At 40.7% G+C, this 23,367-nt stretch overlaps 1 protein-coding gene across 5 annotated transcripts in view; it reads right to left on the minus strand.

The window, feature by feature from the left end:
• Nucleotides 1-23,367, minus strand: part of il34 (interleukin 34) — a 70,314-nt gene that overhangs the window by 22,702 nt on the left and 24,245 nt on the right. For 2 of the 5 annotated variants that reach the window (XM_086028377.1, XM_086028374.1), the window contains exons 1-2: nt 17,683-17,890; nt 3,817-4,146 (exon numbers count right to left, since the gene is read on the minus strand). The exons of 1 other annotated variant lie outside the window; for it this stretch is intronic. In XM_086028377.1, coding sequence (XP_085884503.1) covers nt 3,817-3,862 — 46 coding nt within the window. In that variant the 5' untranslated portion in view covers nt 3,863-4,146; nt 17,683-17,890. Of the gene's footprint in view, nt 1-3,816; nt 4,147-17,670; nt 17,891-23,367 lie in introns of those variants that run through there. 2 more of the 5 variants (XM_086028375.1, XM_086028376.1) reach the window with 2 other exon arrangements.

Here is a 23,367-nt window from a genome sequence, read left to right on the forward strand (position 1 = left end):
CTATCCACGGTGTCGCGACATCCCTGGTACACAAGATTTTTCAAGTCAAGTTTATGCTAACAAAAAAAAAAAAATGCTGTAGAGTGTACACATTTTGCACACAGATTGCTGGACATATTCATTTCCAATGTTTCCCTCCCTTACACTTTTTAAGTGTTGAGATGATTTCTCATGCCTCTTTTTACCTGTAACCACTGTTTCTGAGAACTGCTTCACCTCTGTGTTGCATGAAGTCAAGCAACCTAACGGCACTTGTTAACAGTTATTCCAGCCTGGCACAATTGGACTCTTCTCTATTACTCACCTCTCTAGTGAAAATGTTTCTTTTAAAATAAACGCTATTATTTTTAACACAACTGTACAGGAATGAATGAAATGGTTGTACTTGATAAAGTTTTTGCCAAATATAAGAGTTACTGGAAATCGTTATTCAGTGTCCACAATTCAAATTGTTCAATAGTCAGGATGAGAGAGACCATAAAGCCACAAATGTGAATAAATAACATTATGTTCCTCACAAAGTAGAAGACTCGGGATTGTTGTCAGTGAGCAGGGACAAGTAACATACAAACCATACAAAAGAGAAATGGAGCCAATGTCGAGTGGAACCAATTGTATTTGGTTGTAAAGTGTGATGATACAAAGCCCCTTGCGGAGTGTATCCTTTCAAGACCTTACAGGAGACAAAAGTGGTCTTTTATAAGCGGGTAATAGTAATTAAGCGACAAAGGGAAACTTCTTTATACCGGCTGATGAAGTGAACAAGCCCAAGTTTTCCTTTATTATCAGCAGAACGCTACTCTGGTGTTGTGTCGAACTACAAAGATAGCGCAGCTATTAGCATTTAGCAAATTCAATCCCGTCTGCCAAATAGCACCTTGTTCTACACCCCCCCCCCCTTTTCAGTGGTCACAAAAGGGTATGCTGTTATGGTCCACGGTTGACTTGAAACCTCTCATCCTTCTCTTTGCTGTCATTTCCTGACAATTGAATGCTAGCAACTCAAGTTTCTCATTAGCATAGCAGCCTGCAGTCGAAGATTTTTTTTTTTTGCCTGCAGTCGAAGTGTAGGATGTAAGGCTCGGCTTGTCGCCCGCCAACGACGTGCGTAGCTTTTCTAGTCACTTTAATGAAAATATTAGCGTTTGTTTTATCTGTGTAAAGGAGAACTTTTGCCTGTCATCTTGGACTGCACATAGGTGTGCAAATTCGGTGCGGTGTGTTTTTGTTCAGTTGTACAGCAAACCAGCTGCTGATTGAAAACTTTACTAGAAATCATGTGTTTGCATGTGAGCATCTCGTGAGCATGACGATCTCTGTACAAGCGCTTGGCTTGCTCAAATTTATCTTATTCCACAAGTTCAGCGAAACAAAGAATATGAAAGAGCTCTTTCTGCGCAAAATGACAGTTTTTTTTTTTTCAATTTACAAGTCTTCAGAGTATCTTTGTGACGTCAATTATTTACAATGTCCCCTCAGAGCACCTCACGTGGGCTACGTAACCCATGAAAGCCCAGTTGTGAAAGATTTCAAGCACAAGCGATAGCTCATTTAGAATAAAACGCTAACACTGTAGTAACAGTTGCATTAAATATCCATATGAAAAAACACGTCTAGGGCACAAATAAATCTAGAATCCAATGGAAAAACACAAAGTACACCGCTAACTAAGGGTGCCTTCTCATGCCGCGTGACGACAAAGTCAAAGACAAAGACGGTAAATATTTCAGCTCAACATTTTCAGCTTTTGTTTATTGAAGGGGAAGTCAACCCCCCAAAATTCTTTGCAATAATATGTTCTATGCGTCTAAACATGGCATGACTGAAAATGACCTCACAGTTGCTCAGAGCTCAGGTAATAACCAATCACAGCTCACTTGTTTTGTGAAACTGAGCCATGATTCGTCGTTATCTTTAGCCCTGAGCAACTGTGATGTCATTTTTTGACGACAGAAAGTGACGAAATGGCCGCCCTCTGACATGGACTAAAATAGGTGACTTTTCCTGCTTAACTCATATTCCACGAACGCAATACTAATCAGAATGTTGTGTTTCGACTAGTGAGACTGCATCGAACAGATTATTGAAAAGAACATTTTTGGGTTGACTTTTTCTTGAACTAATGCCTTCCACAGTATGCCAACAATTATGTCATATAAGTTAACTAACTGGATGATATACAAGTCTTAACTGAGGACAGGAGAACAGCATGGATATGCAACCATTAGAAGACAAGATGCGTGGATTCTACATGAAACCCCCGGAAATATCCCTCTCCTGGCAGGTGTTGCAGATTCGCAACAACTAATTGCTAATCCCTTAATTAATAAACATTCTCATTAGGTGAGCCTTTTTTTTTGCTTTTTTAACTCAGAAGTACTATTAAAATATTACTAAAACTTAATTTGAGCCTGAGAGGGATATAAAAGAGTTCTTCTCAGTGGAACTCCCTGTGTGGGATCTAGAGTTGGTGTGTGGACTATCCATTGTGAAAGTTTGTCATGACTTCTCAAATCCAGTCTAATGGCAGATCTCTGGAAAGACAAAGAAAACAACAACAACTAAGGAACAAGCCTTTCTACGGTATATCGGTTTGTTTGCCTGCAATGAATCTCAAAACAGAGCACTGAGATGTTTTCTAACGCCGTATAGTGACATGATGTTATGCATTTCAAATCTTAGGTGTTCATTAAAAACAATCTTAACCTCAACATTGACCCCCTGTGAATCTCTCAGGCAAGGAAGGGGTCCTCAAACGCACTCCAAAGTGTTCAAACATGATATGTTATGGACACAAGGCCGAGCCACACCAGCCAGCTGATAAACCGCGACATTAAATTGCTGTACTCAGATTTTCCCAAATATATACAGTACTTGACATGTGGGAGTGATTAAAATTTGGAAGCCAACGTCACTTATAGAAAATTTGATCTACAGAAAAAAAACAGTCTCTTTGCTCGATACAGCTTCTTGTAAGCATAGCTTTGTTAACATAAAGAATATGTCGGATATGATTTCAAACATATGGCTGTCGCAACAGCAAGGTTGCTCTTTGAAGACATACAGTACGAGGACTTTGAAAGCATTTGATGCCAAATCGAAACTGCTCCCCGTGTTCAAAATGGAGCAATTCAATAGAACCATCTCTTGTTTGCATAGGACATGGACATTTAAATTTCAAATAGTGTCTTTTTTTTTTTTTTTAACACCATGTATAAAGGAAGACTATTTTTTGAAATTTTAATTTTAAAATATTTTAGTGCCACAGAACCAAGCTTCAGTTCACACCATCATGTAACTTCCGGTGAATACTATTCCTCATTTTACATTTTGTTTCTATTAGACTCCACAGTTGGAGTTTGGTGTTCTTTTAGAAAAAGTGTCACCCACAAACAAAAACCCAAAGAAATAGAAAACCATGCCGAGTTTTTGCACATTTGTGAATGTCTTGCAGATTATCGTCCATCACGGGGGATTGGAGTAAATGCAGGTAAAAAGCCAAAGAAAAAGCAATCCGTGCCAAGAAATATACTTTCATGCTTCCTGAGTTGTGGTCACACAAAGATTTGCTTTTGTATGTCATGCTCGCTGACAAGTAAATTCTAAATTGAATTGTAATTGTATGACTTTCAGACGAGGTTAATTTGACAGTGGATCATAAACAACCCTTCCCCTACTGCGATGTAGCCTTTGTCAGCTTCTGCTGTCACTAAATCCCATAACATCTTATACAGTATCCCTCTCCAGCATCAAACATGTTTCTCATTTTTGTCAAAACACAAGCTAATCTTATTAGGAGTTTCTCATACATCTTACCCAAGAGGGCTCCCAGCAGGCGGACTGATGTGGACCGTTGGACCATACTCTTGGTTTTAATTCCTCAGCTCCAGAGTGCTTTGAATTCAGCACAGTGCGTGTGTGTTGATATAATTGTAGCACATATATAAATATATGTACTGTATAAGTATATGTGTGTCCACACATGCAGGGCAAGTCGGGCAAACTGCTGTCACGGGCCTCTTCAGGGGATGTTCAGCGTGCCAAACATGAGTGGTCACACGTCAAGTCTTCATTGCAATTCTGGCACATGCTGACAACAGCAAGTCATTTTTGGTTTGCCTCTCGTCCTTCCTTGGCTGTGGAAATCTGAAAACAAAACAGGAAATGCAATTAGGAAACAGGCAAGAAGCAAACAATCACGTTAAACACACTGAATAAATCAGTCACATTTTGCTACTGAGAATCATTTTGATATAGTTTCAACAATTATGTCTAGTACTAGACATGGGCATAATAATTGATCAATAAAGATTGATGTATTGTGCCAAATTGATGATAATAATTCAATCTTGAAGTAATTAAGTCAAAACTGAGTGCAATATTTGGCTGCCACCAGCAGAAGCACTGTTGATTCAGTCCTAACTAGACTGCAGTATGGGCAACACTGTGGCCTCTTGTTAGTACATTTGTTGCAAAGCTCTCGGCGTAAATTTGCTCCAGGTACTTCAAAATACCACACCCCATCGTGTGGCTTAAAGACTTAAAGACCTCCTATAGGTATGTTTTTAATAGCATGAATGGCACTTGTGTTTTTAAGGTCTTTAAAGCGCAAGTCAACCCAAACATATTTTTTTCAAGAATAGGTTCCCAGCTAGTTGAAACACGGCATCCAAGATTAATATTGCATTTGTGGAATATGAGTTTTGCAGCAAAATCCACCCGTTTTTTGCCACATCAGGGGGCGGCCATGTTGTCACTTCTGTCAACTGAAAATGATATCGCAGATGCTCAGGGCTTAGATAATGACCAATCAGGTGGATTAACTCTTGTTCCACAAATGCAATATTTATCAAGACGGCTTGTTTCAACTAGTGGGCCCACGTAGAATATTTTCTTGAAAAAATATTTTTGGGTTGACTTCCCCTTAAAATAACACAAAGACGTTTAAAAATATATTAATATTAATATATTCAGAGCCATAGCAGTCAATGAGACAAGCATATTGTGCAAACAGTATTGCAATGTACACTGTAATCATCAAGTTTTGACACACTTATAATCTCACATGATACAGTACATCAATAATCATGCCCAAAGACATACATGTGAAATTGCAGGACACCAGTGGAATTACACCCAAAATTAACACATACATATCACATATACATAACCAGGGGCATCGCCAGACCCCATTTACTGGGGCACGTGTCCCAGTATTAATGAGCTGTGCCCCAATATCAGGCGCAGACTGGCCATCTGGCTGCTAAATTAAGCCTATTGTTTGCCGATCAGTTGGAAACCGCAACTGTGTCAAGCTGTCGATATCAAAGTCATTTATGTCTGCCTTTGAAAAATAATCAGAGGACTCTCGTCAGTTTCTATGGAGCAATTGAGCACGGCTAGCACTGCTAGCGCTTGCTAGCACTGGAGCCACCGCTAAACGCTGGCAGCAGGCACCATACAATAAAGTGTCAGCGCAATTAAGTCATTCTTTAGCGCCTTTAATTGGCGATTAAACATTATTTCAGAACGTTGTTGTGTTGTTGAAGTCGGTAGCAACAGTTTGTGTTGGCAAGCGGCCGCCCGCGAACATTTTGATAGACAAATCAAGTCAGCCATTACGCCGCGACTCGCTCCCGGGAACAACTTCAAAATAAAAGTGTGCCGAGGCATCGCTGTCCATATATTTGGAAAGGTAAGGTTTATTTTGAAGTTGTCCTTTTTACCACGTTGGCGGTGTGGTACTATCAAGCATTCCATAAACAATTGTTGCTGTAGTTAGCTTGACTTTTTGTTGTACAAAAATAAGCAGGAATAAGGAGGTAGAAAACATTTTTTAAAATCAAGGTACCCGAATTACTTGAGGATTTGTTCCCGCCCTAAAGCAAGCTGACCAAATTAGCATGCTCTTTTTCTCTTTTCGTCAAGGTGCTATAAAGTTTGCTGGACAACAACAACAGCAGCTCTCTTCAAATCAAATGACAACTTTCCTAAGTTTGTACACACACATGGCGCCATCCAAGCTAGTACCACCATTGTACCACACACGCAACTTTCCCTGGGGTGTGGAATACTGAGCACACAATGCAGTTTGAGGTCTGGTCACGTGACACAAAAACAGCTTTGCTGTGCTTTTGTTGTAGTGTTCAATGTGTGTGTAGTTGTTGAAATATATAACGAATAAATATTTGTACGTTAATAAGCATGTAGCAGTGAGGTTGTGTCTGTGTGAGTGAGTGCGTGCATGCCAACTTCCGGTTGTAACGCATAGGGACAGCATCAAACTCTTCTCACAATCTCTTGCAAGTTAGCCTACCATAAATGGCGTATTACTGTATTATTTGCTCCAGTTATCCAAGTGTTGGCAAAGCGACCAAAGCACCATATCTCATTTAATGAGCCATTTGCTGTGCCACGGTACACGCAGGTCCGTGTGATCCTAGATTTGCATGGTTTATTTCGACACAAAATAGAATAGAAAGCCTTTATTGCCAGATTTTATGGAGCAGATGCAACAAATTTGAGCTTCTAAAAACATAAAAGACAGTCAATAATAAAATGCTAATGACAAACATATACTACTAACTGCAGGGTGATGATAAATGTTCCCACAAAGCTTTGTGGCCTCCCGGTCTCGCTATAGTTTCTAGCAATCTCACGGACAGTGGGGGAGAGAGGGAGTGAGAGAGAGCGCAGCGCAGCGTCATGAATCGTCGGGAAGCCGGGCGTTGAAAAAGATAAAGACGGACAGACTACCTTCGTCAATTCGATGATACAATAGTTAAACTGTCTCGCTGATTGTATAAACTTTCTATCTCCTTTGGAGTTCCCTGGTTCACTGGTAAACGTTTTGAAATGAAAAGCTGAACATAATGGCCGACACACCAGGGTTGGCTGGAGGAGCGATTGCTACGCCTTTAAAAAAAAAAAAAAAAAAAAAAAAAAGTCACAACTTCGACATTTCCACCTTGAAAAGCACCAGCTCCGAGCTGTAGAATATACCTATTACAAAAACCCATGTTCACAAAATTTTCAAGGATGAGGTTATTTTTCCTTCAGATAGCGTCCCGGTAGTTTGGAATAAATAAATAAATACAAACCGGAAGCTCGTACGCTTCAGAATCTTCCCACCGGAAATACGTAACAAGCTGCCGGGCATTGAGTCCATTGGAGTACTCCTTGTCGGAAATGAAGGCGAAAAGTTGTCCTGTTTGATGTCTCTGAAATTATATTCAAGGATCTTCTAGGCCTAGATACATGCACCAATCCGATGTCCGAGGTCGTGAAGCGTCATGGCGTCTGATTGCGCCGTCCGATTAGCGTCGGAGCCCGTCTGGTGGCCGTTTCAGCATGATGAATCGGTATTGTGAGTCGTGACATTTGGTCACTCTTATTGGCTGTTAGCTCGCAAATCAGCGCTCTGAGCACCAACGGGAAGTGACAAATGCGGATAAACAGTGAGCACGCACGCCTTCGCTGCATTAATGTTCTTACAAGTACAAGAGCGAGGGTTGACAATTTAAGTATTTCACAATACCGTGTCGCATGCGCAGAAGGTACTTTAATGGTCAGCGTCGCTGTCTGTCGTTGCGGTGCGCTTTGCCAGCGTGAAGCGCCGGCGGATTGGTCTATCTAGGCCTAATGATGCAGTTCATCTGGTCCACAGGCACCTTCTCCAAATGAGCCGGTTAGCCAATGTTTTCATATGGTTTCAAATCAGTTTTATTTAATGTTCCAGTTCTCTCAATGTTCTCATCTTTAGATGTTTCAATTGATTAGTATCGGTAATTTTCAACAGTATCCACATCAAGATGGTTGCAACCAGATGTATCACGGAAGAGCACGCCACTGTGATCTGGTTTGCTTGAGAAAAAGAGGACAAAGCCTTATAAAATAACATTAACAGCAATGCTAGATGCTAAAAATAAGTGTAATTTATTTTGTGCGGTGAAATACATGAGTTGCCAATATCCCGTGTACATACAAATAGGGGTGTTAAAATAGTGCATTAATTGCGATCAATTAATTACAGTCCCATTTAAAGTGTTATGTTTTTTAATCGCGTTAATCTAATTTTTAATCTCTCACTTTACTGCATATTTATTAAAACTGATTCACTTCCAGTCCAGTTAAAATGGAATTTTGACGTATATAGGTGTCATTGGGAGTGAATGAGCAAAAATGGATCTTTGATAGCCGTCAATGGAAAGAGTTAAAAATGTGCTTCATGAAAAATATTGCTCTGAACTTTTGAATGTGAACTTACTTTAAGAATTCACGATTCTAAGTGTAAGGAGTACTTTTGGGTCACAAAACCATTGTTCTTATTTTTCCAAAGTCTGAAGTTCAATCTTCCACTTTGACTTGGTTCCATTTTATTTGATTTGTTATCACTTTTCACAAAGATTGGGATGTCCACTGATAGTGTAGTGGTACACACGCCTGAGTTGTGTGCGGGCAGCGTGGGATCGATTCCCGCTCAGTGACAGTGTCTATGTGTGCCCTGCGACTGGCTGGCGACCAGTTCGGGGTGTAGTCTGCCTTCGCCCATTGACTGCTGGGATAGGCTCCAGCAACTCCCCGCGACCCTGTATAGGATAAGCGGTTTGGAAGATGACATGACATGACAAAGATTGGGGCTGGATGACATTTTTCCAGACTTTATACACTTGCCAATTAACAGTTGATGAGGAACTCTTGAGAGTGTCAAAAGAGAACAAGAGGAAAGCTAACTAACAATGGCCAAAATTCATCCCGACTGGGACAGAGTGGTCAACAAGTGCAAACATGGTCAAAGTGACAGGGGGTCACTTGTTAAGAATCAACGTTGAAATAGTAAATGAAGGATTTTACATGTGTGGCGCTTTTCTTCCTTGAGAGGACTCAAACTCTAGATACTTTCACACTGCCGCTTCATTCTCTTCATTAACGCAGCATTGGGGGGAAATGGGGGTTCAGTATATTGCCCAACATACTGACAAAACAGTTGAGCTTTAACCCAAAAGAGTCCACTAAAGTCAAACTTTAAAATTCTGTAACTTGAATCGAGCCCCGTTTCGGGGCCACCAAGGACAAATGAGGGCGGTTGTGAGTGAGACAACGCAGGGGGACGGTATGGGCAAACATTACAGGTCATGATTGTCGTGGGTTCCCGGTGGATGTCTAAATTGTCCAAAAATTTGCCTTAGTATTCACGGTGAAGTGAAACCCAGTCGGCCTCAATCAAACGGGTGAATGCAGGTGGTCCGTTGTGGGACAAGGAGCATATTTTTACACTCAAAGTTGAATGCATATGTGTGCGTGTGTGCGTGCATGCATTACGAGTGAGAGAGAGAGAGAGAGAGATAGAAAGGGAGGGAGGTGAGAGAGGGAGATGCAACGCAATCTTATGCTTTCACATTTTCTGTAAATAACAGGCCCTTGTGCATGTTTTGATATAAGAAATTGATTATTCAATTTCTTTATTTAAAGCTAACATCATCAAACATTTACTGTGCGGCAATTTCCAGTACTTGTGCAGGGGCGCACAGAACTCTGGAGACGTGACATGAAGAGTCATTGGACTCTTCTGGGACAACAAAAGCACTCCGACAAAGCCCGGCGTCCACGTTTTAGAGGACAGGACGGAAGAAACATGAGGAACCACATCAGAATGTTATGGTTAGGGAGGCAACATACTGACATCAGTGGTAAACCGCAGGCTGACACTTGGTGTGCCTTTGATGTTCCGGGACTCCACAGACCCGTCCTAACGCAGCGTCCCTTTTTTTCTCCTCTACAACGGACCTCTCGTCCAGTCGTACTTAAGCTTGACAGTGCGTTGTATTATTGAGTGACAGTTTTGCGCTAATCATTGATTTATGTTTAAGTAAGACCAGGGAGAAAGGTGAAAGGCTAGTCACTGGCTGGTTGGCAAAATGACTTGCTGACAGACTAACCCCAGGGCTCGCAATGGAAGTTAGTACACGCAGCTGGGTAAGTACGTGAGTAAGTGGCGCTTTTGAAGCGTGTCCACAGCGGGTTTGAATAGTAAGTTAGCCAGCTAATTGTCTTTAAATATACCCCTTCCGTTAGCATCTCTCCCGCGGGGGCATCATGCACATGAATATGGCCGGGGGGTCGAGGCCGGAAGGGTACCCAGGTCAAGGGTGGAGGGTCGCGGCCGGACGCGCAAAAAAGGGTCAAGTGCACAGCTCTGGAAATTGCATTTCATAAGCACTCATAAAACAAACAGAGATTCATAGCTAGTTTTAATTTACTATGGCAATTGTGGGGAGGGAAAAAAAAAAAAACAGAAATCTGCTCGCTCCCATTGATGTGAGTCTGTTTACATTACGTCAGAGGGACCTTGATAATTGTCACTCATTGATGGAAAAGGTGATGATGACTGTTACACCCATGGAGAAATGCTCTAAAACCCATCAGGTGCCCAAGTCAGGAGGAGGAGAAAGGAGGGAAAAATAAAAGGTATGCAGATATGAATGACGTTAACCTAATTGTGCTTCATATAATGATAAAGTGACCTGTAGGCTATATGCTATTTATTAGCCTACTGCTAATATGTTGCTACCCCCAACTAGCCTCAAAAGGACACGGTTTTTTACTTATAGTTGTTTTTGCAGCTTTTTTAAAATTTGACCGTTATACAGCCACACACTTTTTGTAACTAAAACCAGTGCAGCAAGTTTTACAAAGTTATAGTCTTTAAAAAACAGCATTGCATCCTTGTGAAATGTTTGAATGCTATATGTCTATGCTAATTAAAACAGTGTCTTATACATGTGTGTTTTGTTAATATTTATATTCTGTAGGCGATATCTATCTATATTTATATAATATTTTTATTTGTGTTTTTTTTTTTTTTGCCCTTGCAGAGCATCGTTGGCTTGACCCACTTTAATTGACGTTAAGCACAATAAAGAAAATGTATTGTTTATGAATAGTTTTTGAAAACATGTACAGTATATCATGTTTTCATTTCACACGTTTACATGTTTGAAGTACTTTTCTTTGGAAAAAAGAAAAAAAGAGAAAATTATGAGGAACATGACATCTGCATGTGCAAAAATGAATAGCTTGGCACTGATCTCTTTTTTTTTGGAAACAAAGCTTGCAGAGAGTAACAGGTTTAATAGTCTGGAATATTATGCAGTAAAAACGTCATTTTTTTAGATGAGAGGCTGTTTACAGTAAATGGTGCTGGAACTTGTGTTTACACACCATGTAATAACATTCCTGACGCATACTTGTCAAAATACTGTTATTTTCCAAATAAAAAAGCGAGTCTGACCTGGAACACACATGAAAAATGTGACCGCTCCGCTCGCATGGTGGTGGCATAACTGGAAATTACTCACAAACATGCATGAAACATCAGTAACCTACGCTAATGCATTATTTAAGTCATAATTACAGTAAATATTTTTATGGAAAACACTAAGGCCATAAATATAAAATAATCCAATGAAAAGCAGTAAATACAGCACTAATTGAGTGTGCCTTCTTGTACTACAGTATGTGAAAACATTCTCACGCCAACTGTCGAAAATGGCTCCCTTCGGGTCCTGGCCCAACAGTGTGTGTGTGTGTACACATACACGTGTATATATACTATACATGTACAGTATATCATCATCGCTGTCATGTGAAAAACACTTTTTTTCAATTTTTTCCCCATTTTCTTATTTTTACATGAATGGTGTTTCCGCGTTACAAACATCGCGAAAATTAAAAAAGCTTCCAAAATTGGAGGTACGTACAGGGCTCAGATAATGACCAATCACGGCTCAACTTCAGAAAACAGGTCAGCCGTGATTTGTCGTTACCTGAGCCGTGAGCAGTTGTGTCATTTTCAGTCGACAGAAGTGACAAAATGGCCGCCCCCAGAGATGGCTAAAAACGGGTGGATTAATTTTTATTCCACAAACGCAATATTTATCAGAATGCCTTGCTTCAACTAGTGGGCATGCATAGAACATATTTTTGAAAATATCTTCAAATCCTTCTTTTTTTTCTCCCCAATTGCTCCAATTCCCCCTGCATTCAAAATACGATAAGGTCACATGTAACTCCAGCCAAATCCATTGACCAAGGTGCTGACACTTCATGACTGTTGCCCACTTGTTCTTGGGGATGGGTTAAATAAATGCAAAGAACAAATTTTGCCATTAATGGCCCAAAGCTAAAAAAAGGTAATGGCTCCTTATAGATCAGCCACCTAATTCAGTCTATTTTACCACAACGAGATTTTGTAAAAAGGAGTGAAGAGAGCCAAACATCAGCACTCTTCTAAGCCAACTTTACTGCGATTATGATGCACGGAAAGCGCAGCTCTACGGCTTTGAAAAGAGCAACGTATATGTTATTGTTGTTCTTTTCATTATTGCGGGGTTATTATCACACTGATATTGCTGAATCTCAGTGTTAACATGACTAATGCTCTCCCGTGTGGTCGAAATGGAGACCGTCCGTAAGATGTGGCAGACAGCCAGCCTGTTGCTCAATGAGATTATCAAACAACTGTTGATGGTTTCACAACATGCAGTGATACATCCAAACACAGAATGATTCACACTGTGGTCAAATTAAAGTGCAAATGATTTTCTTATTTGGTGAATAGCTTGCTTCTGGCTGGAAATGACTCAGGGAAGTAGGAATTGACTAAGATGGGAAGAAACTCAAACACCATTCCAAATCATCCTGGCACTTTTCAGTCGAATCGGAAGAATTCTAATCGACTACGAGGTGTGTCTGAAAGGTTTCAGGACTGGTGTCACAAAACGTGTATTTCATGTCCAAAACTACAAAGTTTCCCAGCTTTCTCTGCCATGCACCCCTGAACGGATTCTTGTGCGATACTCCGGTATGCCATCATCGTGGCCATCTTGGTGTTGATTTTAAAAACGGGTCCTCTAAGATAACTCCAATGAAATTGGGAAAAAGGATACAAAAATCACACGCCGCCCGGACAGGTGAGAAGGAAGGTTGCTCCAGTACGGCAAACACTTTTCTCATCCAGGAGCTGTCAGGCACTGTGAGCAGGCGGGTCAGAACTCTCACCTATTTGTCATTTATAATTAAAAAAAAAAAAGCTCTAAACATCTTCTTACTCGTTTGCCACTTCCTTGTGTCATTTCCAGCCAAAAATCCATTCCCCTCAAGTCAAAATTAGGCCAATCTGTTAACACTTTTGAGCCGTATGGAAGGCTCAAAAGCCCAGATTGAAGTGATGAATTTTCAAATGAAGCGGAACCTTTTATGGTGGCTTAACCCTGAGAGACAAACCCAAAACACATGCATGAGTATGAGGCCATGTTTTTTTTCAAGGTCAGTAAAGAACACCAAGGGTGGTTCAACGGGGTGCCAAGCTTACACCCTCTGAATTCGATTGATTCTTTTTTTTGCTTTTGCAAGTTGCCCATCGTGATTTTATGACAAAGCAGTGATGGGGGGGGTCACATTTTGTAGGGGGGGGTCACATTTTTACGATGGCAGCACTTTCATGATGTGATGTGATAAATGTATATTGTGTATATTATGTATTTGTATAATATTCAATAACAATTTTTTTTTTTTTAAAACAGGAAGCTCTTACTACCTCTCTGATGCAGGGGCGGAGCCATGGGTGGGACTGGGTGTGCACAGGCCCACCCAGATTGACAGACTGCCCACCCAGTGAGATTCATGAAAAGATACATACTTTAAATTCTTTTGTAAGTTACTATTAAATTATTTTTTAATTTCTGTTTTTTGTGGGGTTTTTTTATTTTATTGAATATTAAGAATGGCATAATTGTGGTTGTCTAAGGAAGAGCTGAATATCATATTATTCAGTTTGTCATTTTATTTATATTTTATTTATACAGTGAGAGAAATATTCAGGCCCACCTTTATTTTTCCAGGCCCACCCATTAGCCACATTCTGGCTCCGCCCCTGCTCTGATGTGATGTCATAATGGAAATATGGCCGCATACCTATCAATGTCAAAGCAGTGCACCGAGAGGTCACAAAGCAAAGGGGCAACTGGCAGACTGATGGCTGGAGCAGTGGCGTAGATGACGTAGGGTTGGTGGGTTTTGTAAACCCATGGGCCCTCTTGTGGTCAAACGTTTTGTATTTTTTATTTTGTATTTTATTTTTTTTTTAATGTAATGTTGCCCTAATGTTAAAGGGACACTGGGATGAGCTTAACATTGGCATTTATATAATAGGTTTGCATGTAAAAATGACATCACTACTAAAGTGCTCCCCCCCCCGCCCCCGAAGACTCTAGTGATTTTGGGGTGTGGCTTATATTATGTTTTCGGTCTCAGCGGTCTACGCCACGGGAGGAAGGCAAGCGTGGTAATATTGCTCGCTTTGACAGTTCTGTTGTCTAAAACGGCGACCGATCGCCACCAAAATGCAAATGCACATTACGACTCTTGTCCACTTCAACCTGTGAAAGTATAAAAGTGTTCTGCACAATAGTTTGGATTTATTGACATAAAACGTGATCTCATCATGATCACCTCCACAAACTAAAAAATACCGTGGCGATTCCTCCTCCACTTTCACAAGCTGAAGCGGACAAGAGCATGAATGCGCACACGATTCCCGACTGCTTATATTTCGGACATTTAGAGACGCTAAACTCGTGTCAACTCTCAGGAGGGAGACGGCGGCTTGCAGCAGTAGCAGGCAGATTGGAGCTTTACGCCCACCTCTTCCCTCCCCGCCTAAAGGTAGGATAATGGGACAGCTAATAGCAACAATTAGCTACAGTTAGCTAAAACAAAAGGTGTTAGCACAACAACATTAGCTCCTTACTCTGCATCCAGCCTGCGTCGATCTTCAAGTCGCGGGGTTGCCTCCCAAGCAGTCGCGTGCGTTGTCCGACACCGCTTGCAGCCGCCAGAGAGTGAGGTAAGCCCTCATCGAACAAGCATCAACGTTCAGCGAACAAAAAGTTTCAGCGAGGCTGACTGCACAGCCGAGTGTGGCCGCATTGGAATGTACCATTTCGGCTGTTTACGTTCCAAATTGGACGGCGTGTTGTAGGTCGACAAAATGGGGCCATTCCTCATCCAAATAAACGTGCACGGCTACTCATTTCCACCTCAGTCTCTGTAAATATCCTGACTGGTGTTTAATGCCTCGCTCGTCCTAACCGGGATCAGCAAAGAAGCAGTGTTTTGTTTTTGTTTGTTTTTTTAAGCAAAGAAGCAGTGTGCGCTCATCCCAGCCTAAATCTATGTAGCTCCGTTTACTTCCACGTTTCTTCATTCTCATAATATAAATCAGACATGGAGCAGTTAATCCTTTTGATATGTTGAAGTAGGGATTAGTAGGAATGTCCACATAAATTTTGGTGCCAATTGATTGCCGTTTTTGGACGTTATAAGCAATGAAAGTACAATGATTTCCATTGGAGAGTTTGGAATCGGTTACTCCCGTGACTCCGACTGAACATGTATTGAACGGTAGGGGGCGCGGCCATTGTGCTCATTAATAAGGGGCGTTATTCATGGAGTTACTTGAAAATAAAATAGAAAATGACAACTCTTTTCATTTTCCCGTTCCAAAAATATATAAAATGAACTTGTTAGTGAAAACATGGCCATCCCGGCCCCACCGTCCCTTTAACGTCAGACAGTCAATTTGAAGTGACCCATGCGTCTATTGAATGTGATTGGCTCAGCCACTCAGACGGCGACCATTATTTTTCTGGGGGGAAAAAACCAAGGTAGAGGACATTTGCATGCACAAAACTGACACGGCCACAGCATGTAAACAAGCACTTTCTGCCTCATAAAATCCAAACCGGGACAGTTAAGATTATTCGACTTTTAATCAGAAGTGTTCATTCTCCCTTGTGTGCTTGTTTGAAGCTGATATGACAAACACCCCCAGAGGAGATAATGTTTGAAAACAGGTGACTTTTTTGATCCAACTTTTACTTAGGGGGGAATTGCAAACTTCCGGATGAATTTAGCTGGGTTTGTCACAGTGTGAAATGTAGGTATTATCTAGATCTACATTTAGCCATTTGTTTCATGTGTCTGACATTCCTACTACGAATGGTTTGGACAGTTTTGTCTGTATTTTTTTCTGCGGGGGTGTTTGACCGCAATTTGGGGTTTTGGAGTTTGGTAATTTAATGATATCGGAATTTCACCCATTCCTGATGCGCGTGAAAAACTTGGTGAGTTATGAAGCGCATTAAGGGGGTAAAATTGTAGCTCAAACAGGCGGCTGTATAATAATAATAATAAAACACTCAGGTCCTAAGGGTGGGAATGAATGGCAATAAAACAAGGCAGCTATTGTAATTCTAATCACTGACATGGTCTATTCCTAGCTTGCTTATTTGTTACTTTTTGGACCTTTTCTGTCCTCTATTCACATGTGCAATGTCGGAGCATCTTGACCTCAAAACCCATGTGGAATACAGCCCAACTGCACCACGGGGCAGGAGTCAACACAAGCCCATGTTTTAACCAGTCAGGAGCTTTTTTTTTATTATATATATATATATATATATATATATATATATTTAAAAAAAGGCCACAACTTAAGCCAATATAAAATTTTATCACTTTTACTATGCAGCCATCATTTCCTTGTGTGATTGTCCTAATTAGGATCACAGCTGTATTTAAGCCCATCCCAAACAACTTTTGGCCAGAGGCGCGGTGCAGCCCTGAATTGATTGCCAGTCAATTGCTGAAGTTTTTATTGCAGTGCTACATACCAAGTGCACCACTTTTTCTTGAAAGCAGTTACCTCTATAAAAAAAAAAGTACAAAATGGTTCATCAATAAAAAGAAGTTTAAAATGATTCATCATGGATGAACATGGATCATGGTTCAAGATGGATGATAAGTTGATGAATGAGGATCTGCAATCACTTTGTGTTGCATATGACATTTTCTTGAGTGACCAATAAGGGATTTTTAAAATAATTTTGCCTTTTTCTTTTTTTTCTACGTTATTCGGTGAAAACATAGTACGGTATTTCGTTCAAATCTGTATGTTTTGGATAGTCTTTTTTTTTTTTTTTTTTTTTTTTTTTTTTACAACAATTTACAGATGCTTCAAAACGTTTCCTAAATTCACAAACTTAGTAGAGACCGAATCAACAGTAGATCAAATGGTTAGAGCCAAATACTGCACTCCAATGCCTCAGATGACACAAATTAAATCAATATCAAATTCCACACAACCAACTCAACAAACTATTCTTCACAGTCAATTAATCAAGAAATTGATTATCATGTCTAGCATGGATTAAAGCAACAGAGGAATAAATAAATTATACAGTTTAGACCTGGGCCACATTACAATTCTGGGGACAGTGCTTATGTTCTCCTTATCATGCTTCTACAACCTCATATTGGATTGAAACCATGCATATCAAAACAGCCATCCATCCATTTACTGAACCGCTTATCCTCACTAGCATTTACTTTTAAATTCATATCAGCTACTCTTCTGATAATTAAGGCTGTAAGTTTAAGTAACACAAAATTTTCCAGGTGAGCTCAGGTGTGCAAATTTTGTAAGTTACAGTGACATAAATCCATACTCAACACTGTTTATATACACATTACACTTCCATTCATACCCAATGAGTCACCATTGTACCTGACGAAAGTGAAACTTGAACGTGGTAAAACATTTAAACACACCTTTTACCTCACCTTTGGTCCTCAATGCCGTCACACTTCTGTCAGGTGCGCCGAACTCCAATCCTGACCGAGTGAGATGGTACAAAATCCGATCAAGAAATAGCCTATGAAGAGTTTGTTTAAGGGAAGTCCATCACTTGCTCCGCGCGTTCATGCCTGTGTTGACTACGTGTGTGCAAAGACTGCGAAGTAGACGAGCGCGCAACAGGTTGTCCTGTCTCCGATAACGTCAAGTTTGCAGATGCGCACCAACATCCGGCCTGCTGTCAAAATAAAAGTATCGCTCACTATTGCGCCTCAAATGCAGTGTGGAGTTTGTGTGGAAGTTTAACTCAAATCGAGTGCTGACAATTAATTGTCCCTTCCAAATATAAAAAGTATACTTATGTTTGAATGTAACTTTAGATAGAAATGATATGTAACTTTATAGATAAAAGTAATACTTCGTAAAAGCACCTGTACTACAACATCCATCCTTGATCCTTGAGTTGAGCACTTTACTCGGTGCATGCGTGACAAAGAATAACAGCCCTAAACTATGTGTGCCTGTTGTTAGCCTATATTTTGAGATTTCAAACCATGTAATTCAACTCAAATTTCAAATACTGCTGTAAAAAGATTTTACTTTGAAAGTTCAGCCCGGTATGCTTGGTGTATAATAGCGACCGCTACCGCAACCCAAATCACTTCCCAGCTCACACGCCGTCGTACATCACATGGTTTGTTTTACGCAGGCACGGCGCCAGGATTTTTTTTCCTCTACCGGCGCTAAATTGGTGCGGGTGGGGTGTGTGTGGGGGCTTGACCTTTATCTGGGGGTGGGGGGTGTCTGAGAGGAAAAAAACGATTTTCATGACATGACTTGAGAGTTTCTCATGTTTTTGAGATAAAAGACACACGTTACAAGCATACACACGGAAGCTTGGAAATGCCAATGTGTTGTAAACATTTTTGACTGGCAAACATTTTCCCCATGTCACAGGGTATTGACTTGCACGTGGGAAAATTATGGGAGGGGAAAAAAAACCTGCCGAACAGATATCATGTACTGAAGACATAATATTAAAATCATAAAAATTACTAATAAAACAATTTTTGAAAGTACTGGTATAATGTAGACGCCAAATGCTAAAGAAATCTTTTTTTTTTCTTTTTTTTTTTAACTTGCACATGCACAAATCAATACCCTGTGGCATTATAGAAAAAAATACCATGTTTTTAGCATTGAGCCTATATTTTATCAATACCTTCAAACATACTTTGCAAATATATATTCGAACGTGTACTTTGCCTATGCTGCACGCGAGGAAGATGGGAAGGCGGACTTTTCCGACTTCCGACTAGCAAAAGTGCGCTAGAATGCCCTTTTGAACTAAGAGGTCCGAGTTGCGAAGTCGGGGGGGGGGAAAAAGGACCCCGAGTTCACCAACCCAGTGGCGGAGCTAGGATTTTTTCCTTGGGGGGCCACAAATGGGGATAGACAAATTTCTGATGAGCTGATAGCATACCCTACCCCAGGTGTACCTTTGTGCATGCTTTTACCTTCCCAACAGCTGTGAGCCCCCTGCTGGCACATTTAAATTGAGGCTACACAAGATTAGCGTGCCGTACTATTGATGGATTTTATGTGCGCTTCTTCCATCCATTTGGTTTAACAGACAGTGAGTAGAACGTTCAGTTCGCCCTGCATGCCTGTGGGATTGTAATGTCGTCTGACCCCTGTGTTTGAAATTTGAGACAAATCAGTGACAGCATTCTGAAAATTCCACGGGGGAGCTGCTGACGAGAACGAGACAACCTTGTACAGCCTTAAAGACTAATTGTCGCCGTCCTGTCAAAAACACTAATCAATTTTGGAAAGTTTTTCAATTTTCACTAGTGCTGTCAAGCTATTCAAATGTTTAATCGTAGTTAATCACATTTTTTCATAGTTAACACTTAATTAATCGCATATTTTATTTATTGCAAAAAACAATCCCTTGATTTTTCTGTGACATTATTTTCTTGAATTTTAATACCCTTAACACGAATAAGAGGATTGATTTTCTTATGCAAATACTTTATTAAAGCGACGTCAACCCAAACGTATTATTTTTTTAAGAATATGCTCCATGCAAGCCCACTAGTTGAAACAAGTCATTCTGATAAATATTGCATTTGTGCAATAAGAGTTAATCCACCTGTTTTTATTCATCACTGGGGGCGGCCATTTTGTCACGTCTTTCGACTGAAAATGATATCGCAGTTGCTCAGGGCTCAGGTAACGATTACAGCTCACCTGTTTTCTGAAACTTGAAAAAGCCCCCCAGCCCTTTCAAACGCACACACATACACGCACACGCACGCACGCACGCACGTGCGCACACACAATCGGGCGACTTGTTGCTCAAGGTCCACTTGGTTTTAGAACGACTAAAAAGATTATTACTCGCTGCTCGAGTGTCTAATAAACGTATTTTGTTTATTAGAATTCTGTTGTGGGTATATTTTAATGTAAATTGTGTCAGATAAATGAATGACAAACAGTTGGTGGACCAGAGATTGTCCCATGCGGCTCTCGTGTGTGTGTCGTACTGTTCTAAAAATACATATTTTGTATTTATTATTTTTTGAAAGTTCTGCAATATTGTTGTGTGAGTATGTATTTATTCACGTGTATTGTGCTTAAGCATTTATTCCTTTTTGATTTGGAACAGCGCATTTCCTGTGCGAAGGAAATACGAGAGAGAGAGAGGGAGAAAAAACGGCGTCAAAAGGGGGTTGATTAACGCCGAGAACAGCGCGCTAAAATGACAGCCCTAATTTTCACATTAATGCGATGTCTGTAACGCGGAAAAACACCATTCATGTAAAAATAGAAAAAAAAGAAAAAAAAATGGATAAGTGTTTTTCACAGGACAGTGACGAAATGCAAGTTAAGGCCAGGCTCCGAAAGGCAAAATGGGGCCACCGTGAAATCAAATTTAGCTCACCAAAGGCTCAACTCTGATTTAGCCCTGAGCGTTGGTAAATGCACTCAAAAATTATGCGCACATGACCTCCTCTAATAAGATATCATCGTGTGCATGAGCACTGGGGACGGGTGGTGGTGGTTGGGGGGGTGCACAAGTCTCCCTCAGTTTCATAAAAGACCACGATCCTTTCCCTCCACTTTTGCCACATAAGGTGGCAAAAATCTCCTGTAAAACAGAGGACTAATGTTTCACAAAAAAGTCAGACTTTGCAAGTCAGAATTTTAACCTACCCTCCTGAAGTCGAGTCTCCAATTCAGCAAGGCAGGGGAACCTTAGAGTTGTTCTGAGTATCACTTGCTGTCTTTACATTTGATTTTAATCCCAACTGAGACATAAAGTTGACCTATACGGTGATAGCGCTAATTCAGAAACGACGTGACATCATCTTTAGTGGATGTCTCCATTAAATGGGGGGAGGGGTTGACGACCGCCGTCTCATAGCCCTAAAATATTTCTAGCTCCTCCCACCTCGCTACTGTGCTGATATGAGATAATCAAATCACGGGTCTTACCTCACTGTAAAAATGTGGTGTTTGTTCGACGTGGCCTTCTTTGCGTCTTGTGCAGACCTTGGTAAAGTACAGCCCAGGGGCCACTTCCAGCCCGCCCGCAGTCTCTGACCGGCCCTCACAGTGACCGTGAAGTCAAATCAAAACAATATGTAGTGTTGTTATTTTGAAAGTGATGGGTTTTTTTTGGGTTTTTTTATGTGCACACACGTGGATGCTAGTACAAGTTAGTCAGTGAGCAAGAGCTACGACTTGTGCCTGAGTGTCTGCCAATTTAGCAATGTTTTCACTATATTGAGCAACTAGCAACAGATTAGCAAAAATGTGGTCGTAAACAGTTAGCAACATTTTTATTTCATGCGCGGCGCTGGGAAAATGGCAAAGAAGATTCTGATAGTAAAGTGCTTTGTTACAGGTCTAGCTGTTATGAAATGCGCTATATAAATAAAATTGTATTGTATTGTATAATACCGTACGCAAATCTACACTTTCATATAACCGTACGTACGTCCATCCATCCATTGGGGTCAGGTTGCAGGTGTAAGCCCTGACTGACGGTTGGCGAATGACGGGATACCTTTTTAAAAATGACGGTGTTGCATGACTATCAAAAACTAAATTAGACACCGAGATTGGAAAAGCAGACTCTTCAATAACGTATCGTATGCTTTCAACTGTACAGGACAATGAATCAAAACAAAGTTACGGCGTTGGACAAAAAGATGGTAAAACTAGCGGTCAACAGAAATATCTGCATCCTCTCTCCCGGCAAACCAAGCAAAACAAACATTCCCAGGTAAACACAGGTGGTATTAATTAGGTCATCACTCCACTCCAGTGAAACACCCCCACACAGCTCCATCCACACACACACATGCACAAAGACACCTCTTATCCGTAGTAACATGCAAGAAATACATCCCTGCCTCTACAGACGGGCTGACGAATGACGGAAGCGGGTTTTCATCCATCAGTTTAATCGTCCGTCACTGACGGAGGCCCGTTTTAAGACGTTTTTTGTTTTTTTTGTTGGGGACTGACTGACGGAGCAACGGACTCCTGACGGACTTAACCCATTAAGGCCTAAAGCGCCTGGCTCAACAGCTCCCCAAAACCTAAGGTCGCTTTTGGAATTACCCTTGAAAACCTAAAGTTTTCCCAGAAATTCAACACTTACAAAATAATTCATATCTCAGCCTCTGTAGCAGACAGAAACATAATTCCAAAAGAATTAGAGAACTTAGACATATGGCTTTCACACAGGCAGAGTTTATTATTATTTACTAGTAGATAATAATTTATTATATTATGTTTCAACCGAAGATGTAAAAATAATGTGTCAGTGCAAGAGAAGCACTATTTTAATTTAAAAAACTTGAATGGTAATTACCATTCTCTATTTCGTTACAAATACGTCAATATCGTCATTGTCTACGAACCATATCATATCACGTTCGACTGGTTCCACTGGTTCAAAGTCCACAAGCGCGTCGTCTATATATCACTGCCGTTATTTATTTCAGAGCTCCCGGCGATCGACGGCGTCCGCCATTAGCCTACGGCTCGAAAAAAATCTGCGACATCCTACGCGGTCCGTAATTACGCCTTTTTCTCCGGCCGGACCAAATAGTAATCGCCTATCGGCCGGTCCGCCTATCATTTTAAACGCTTCTGTTCTGGATGCCCGTTCCCTTGAAAACAAATGTCAAAGTCTATACATTAATTCCTCAATCCACAATTTTACGTTCATATGCGTTAAAATGGAAAGAGTTATTGCTCTGCACTTGTACCAGCTGCACACAAACCTTCATGGAAATTATTGGCGAACCACCAAATATAAAGAACGAAAACAATACCACTCCGCTTCTTGCTTGGGGCGCGAGTATTAAACATATTCCAAAACAAATACTAGAAGGAGTCTTTATCTTAGTAAAGGCAGAATTGTTTACTCTTGTGTTTGTACTCAATTGACTGCAGGCTTATCCGTAACATTTACACAACTAATTCTGTTCGATTGAACGGCATCTGGTCATTTGTTTGCGGGCACCAAGCAAGCCTTAGTTGCCACTAAGGAGCGTCGTTATATTGTCTCAATGTCAGGTCAGTGACAGCTCAGCGTTTCAATGGAAGACTATGTCACAGGTGGGGCAATTGTCACAGGTTCGACTCTGTCA

This window comes from Filicampus tigris, chromosome 4 (assembly GCF_054856515.1).
Source record: "Filicampus tigris isolate MCC_2025a chromosome 4, RoL_Ftig_1.0, whole genome shotgun sequence".
NCBI lineage: Eukaryota > Metazoa > Chordata > Actinopteri > Syngnathiformes > Syngnathidae > Filicampus > Filicampus tigris.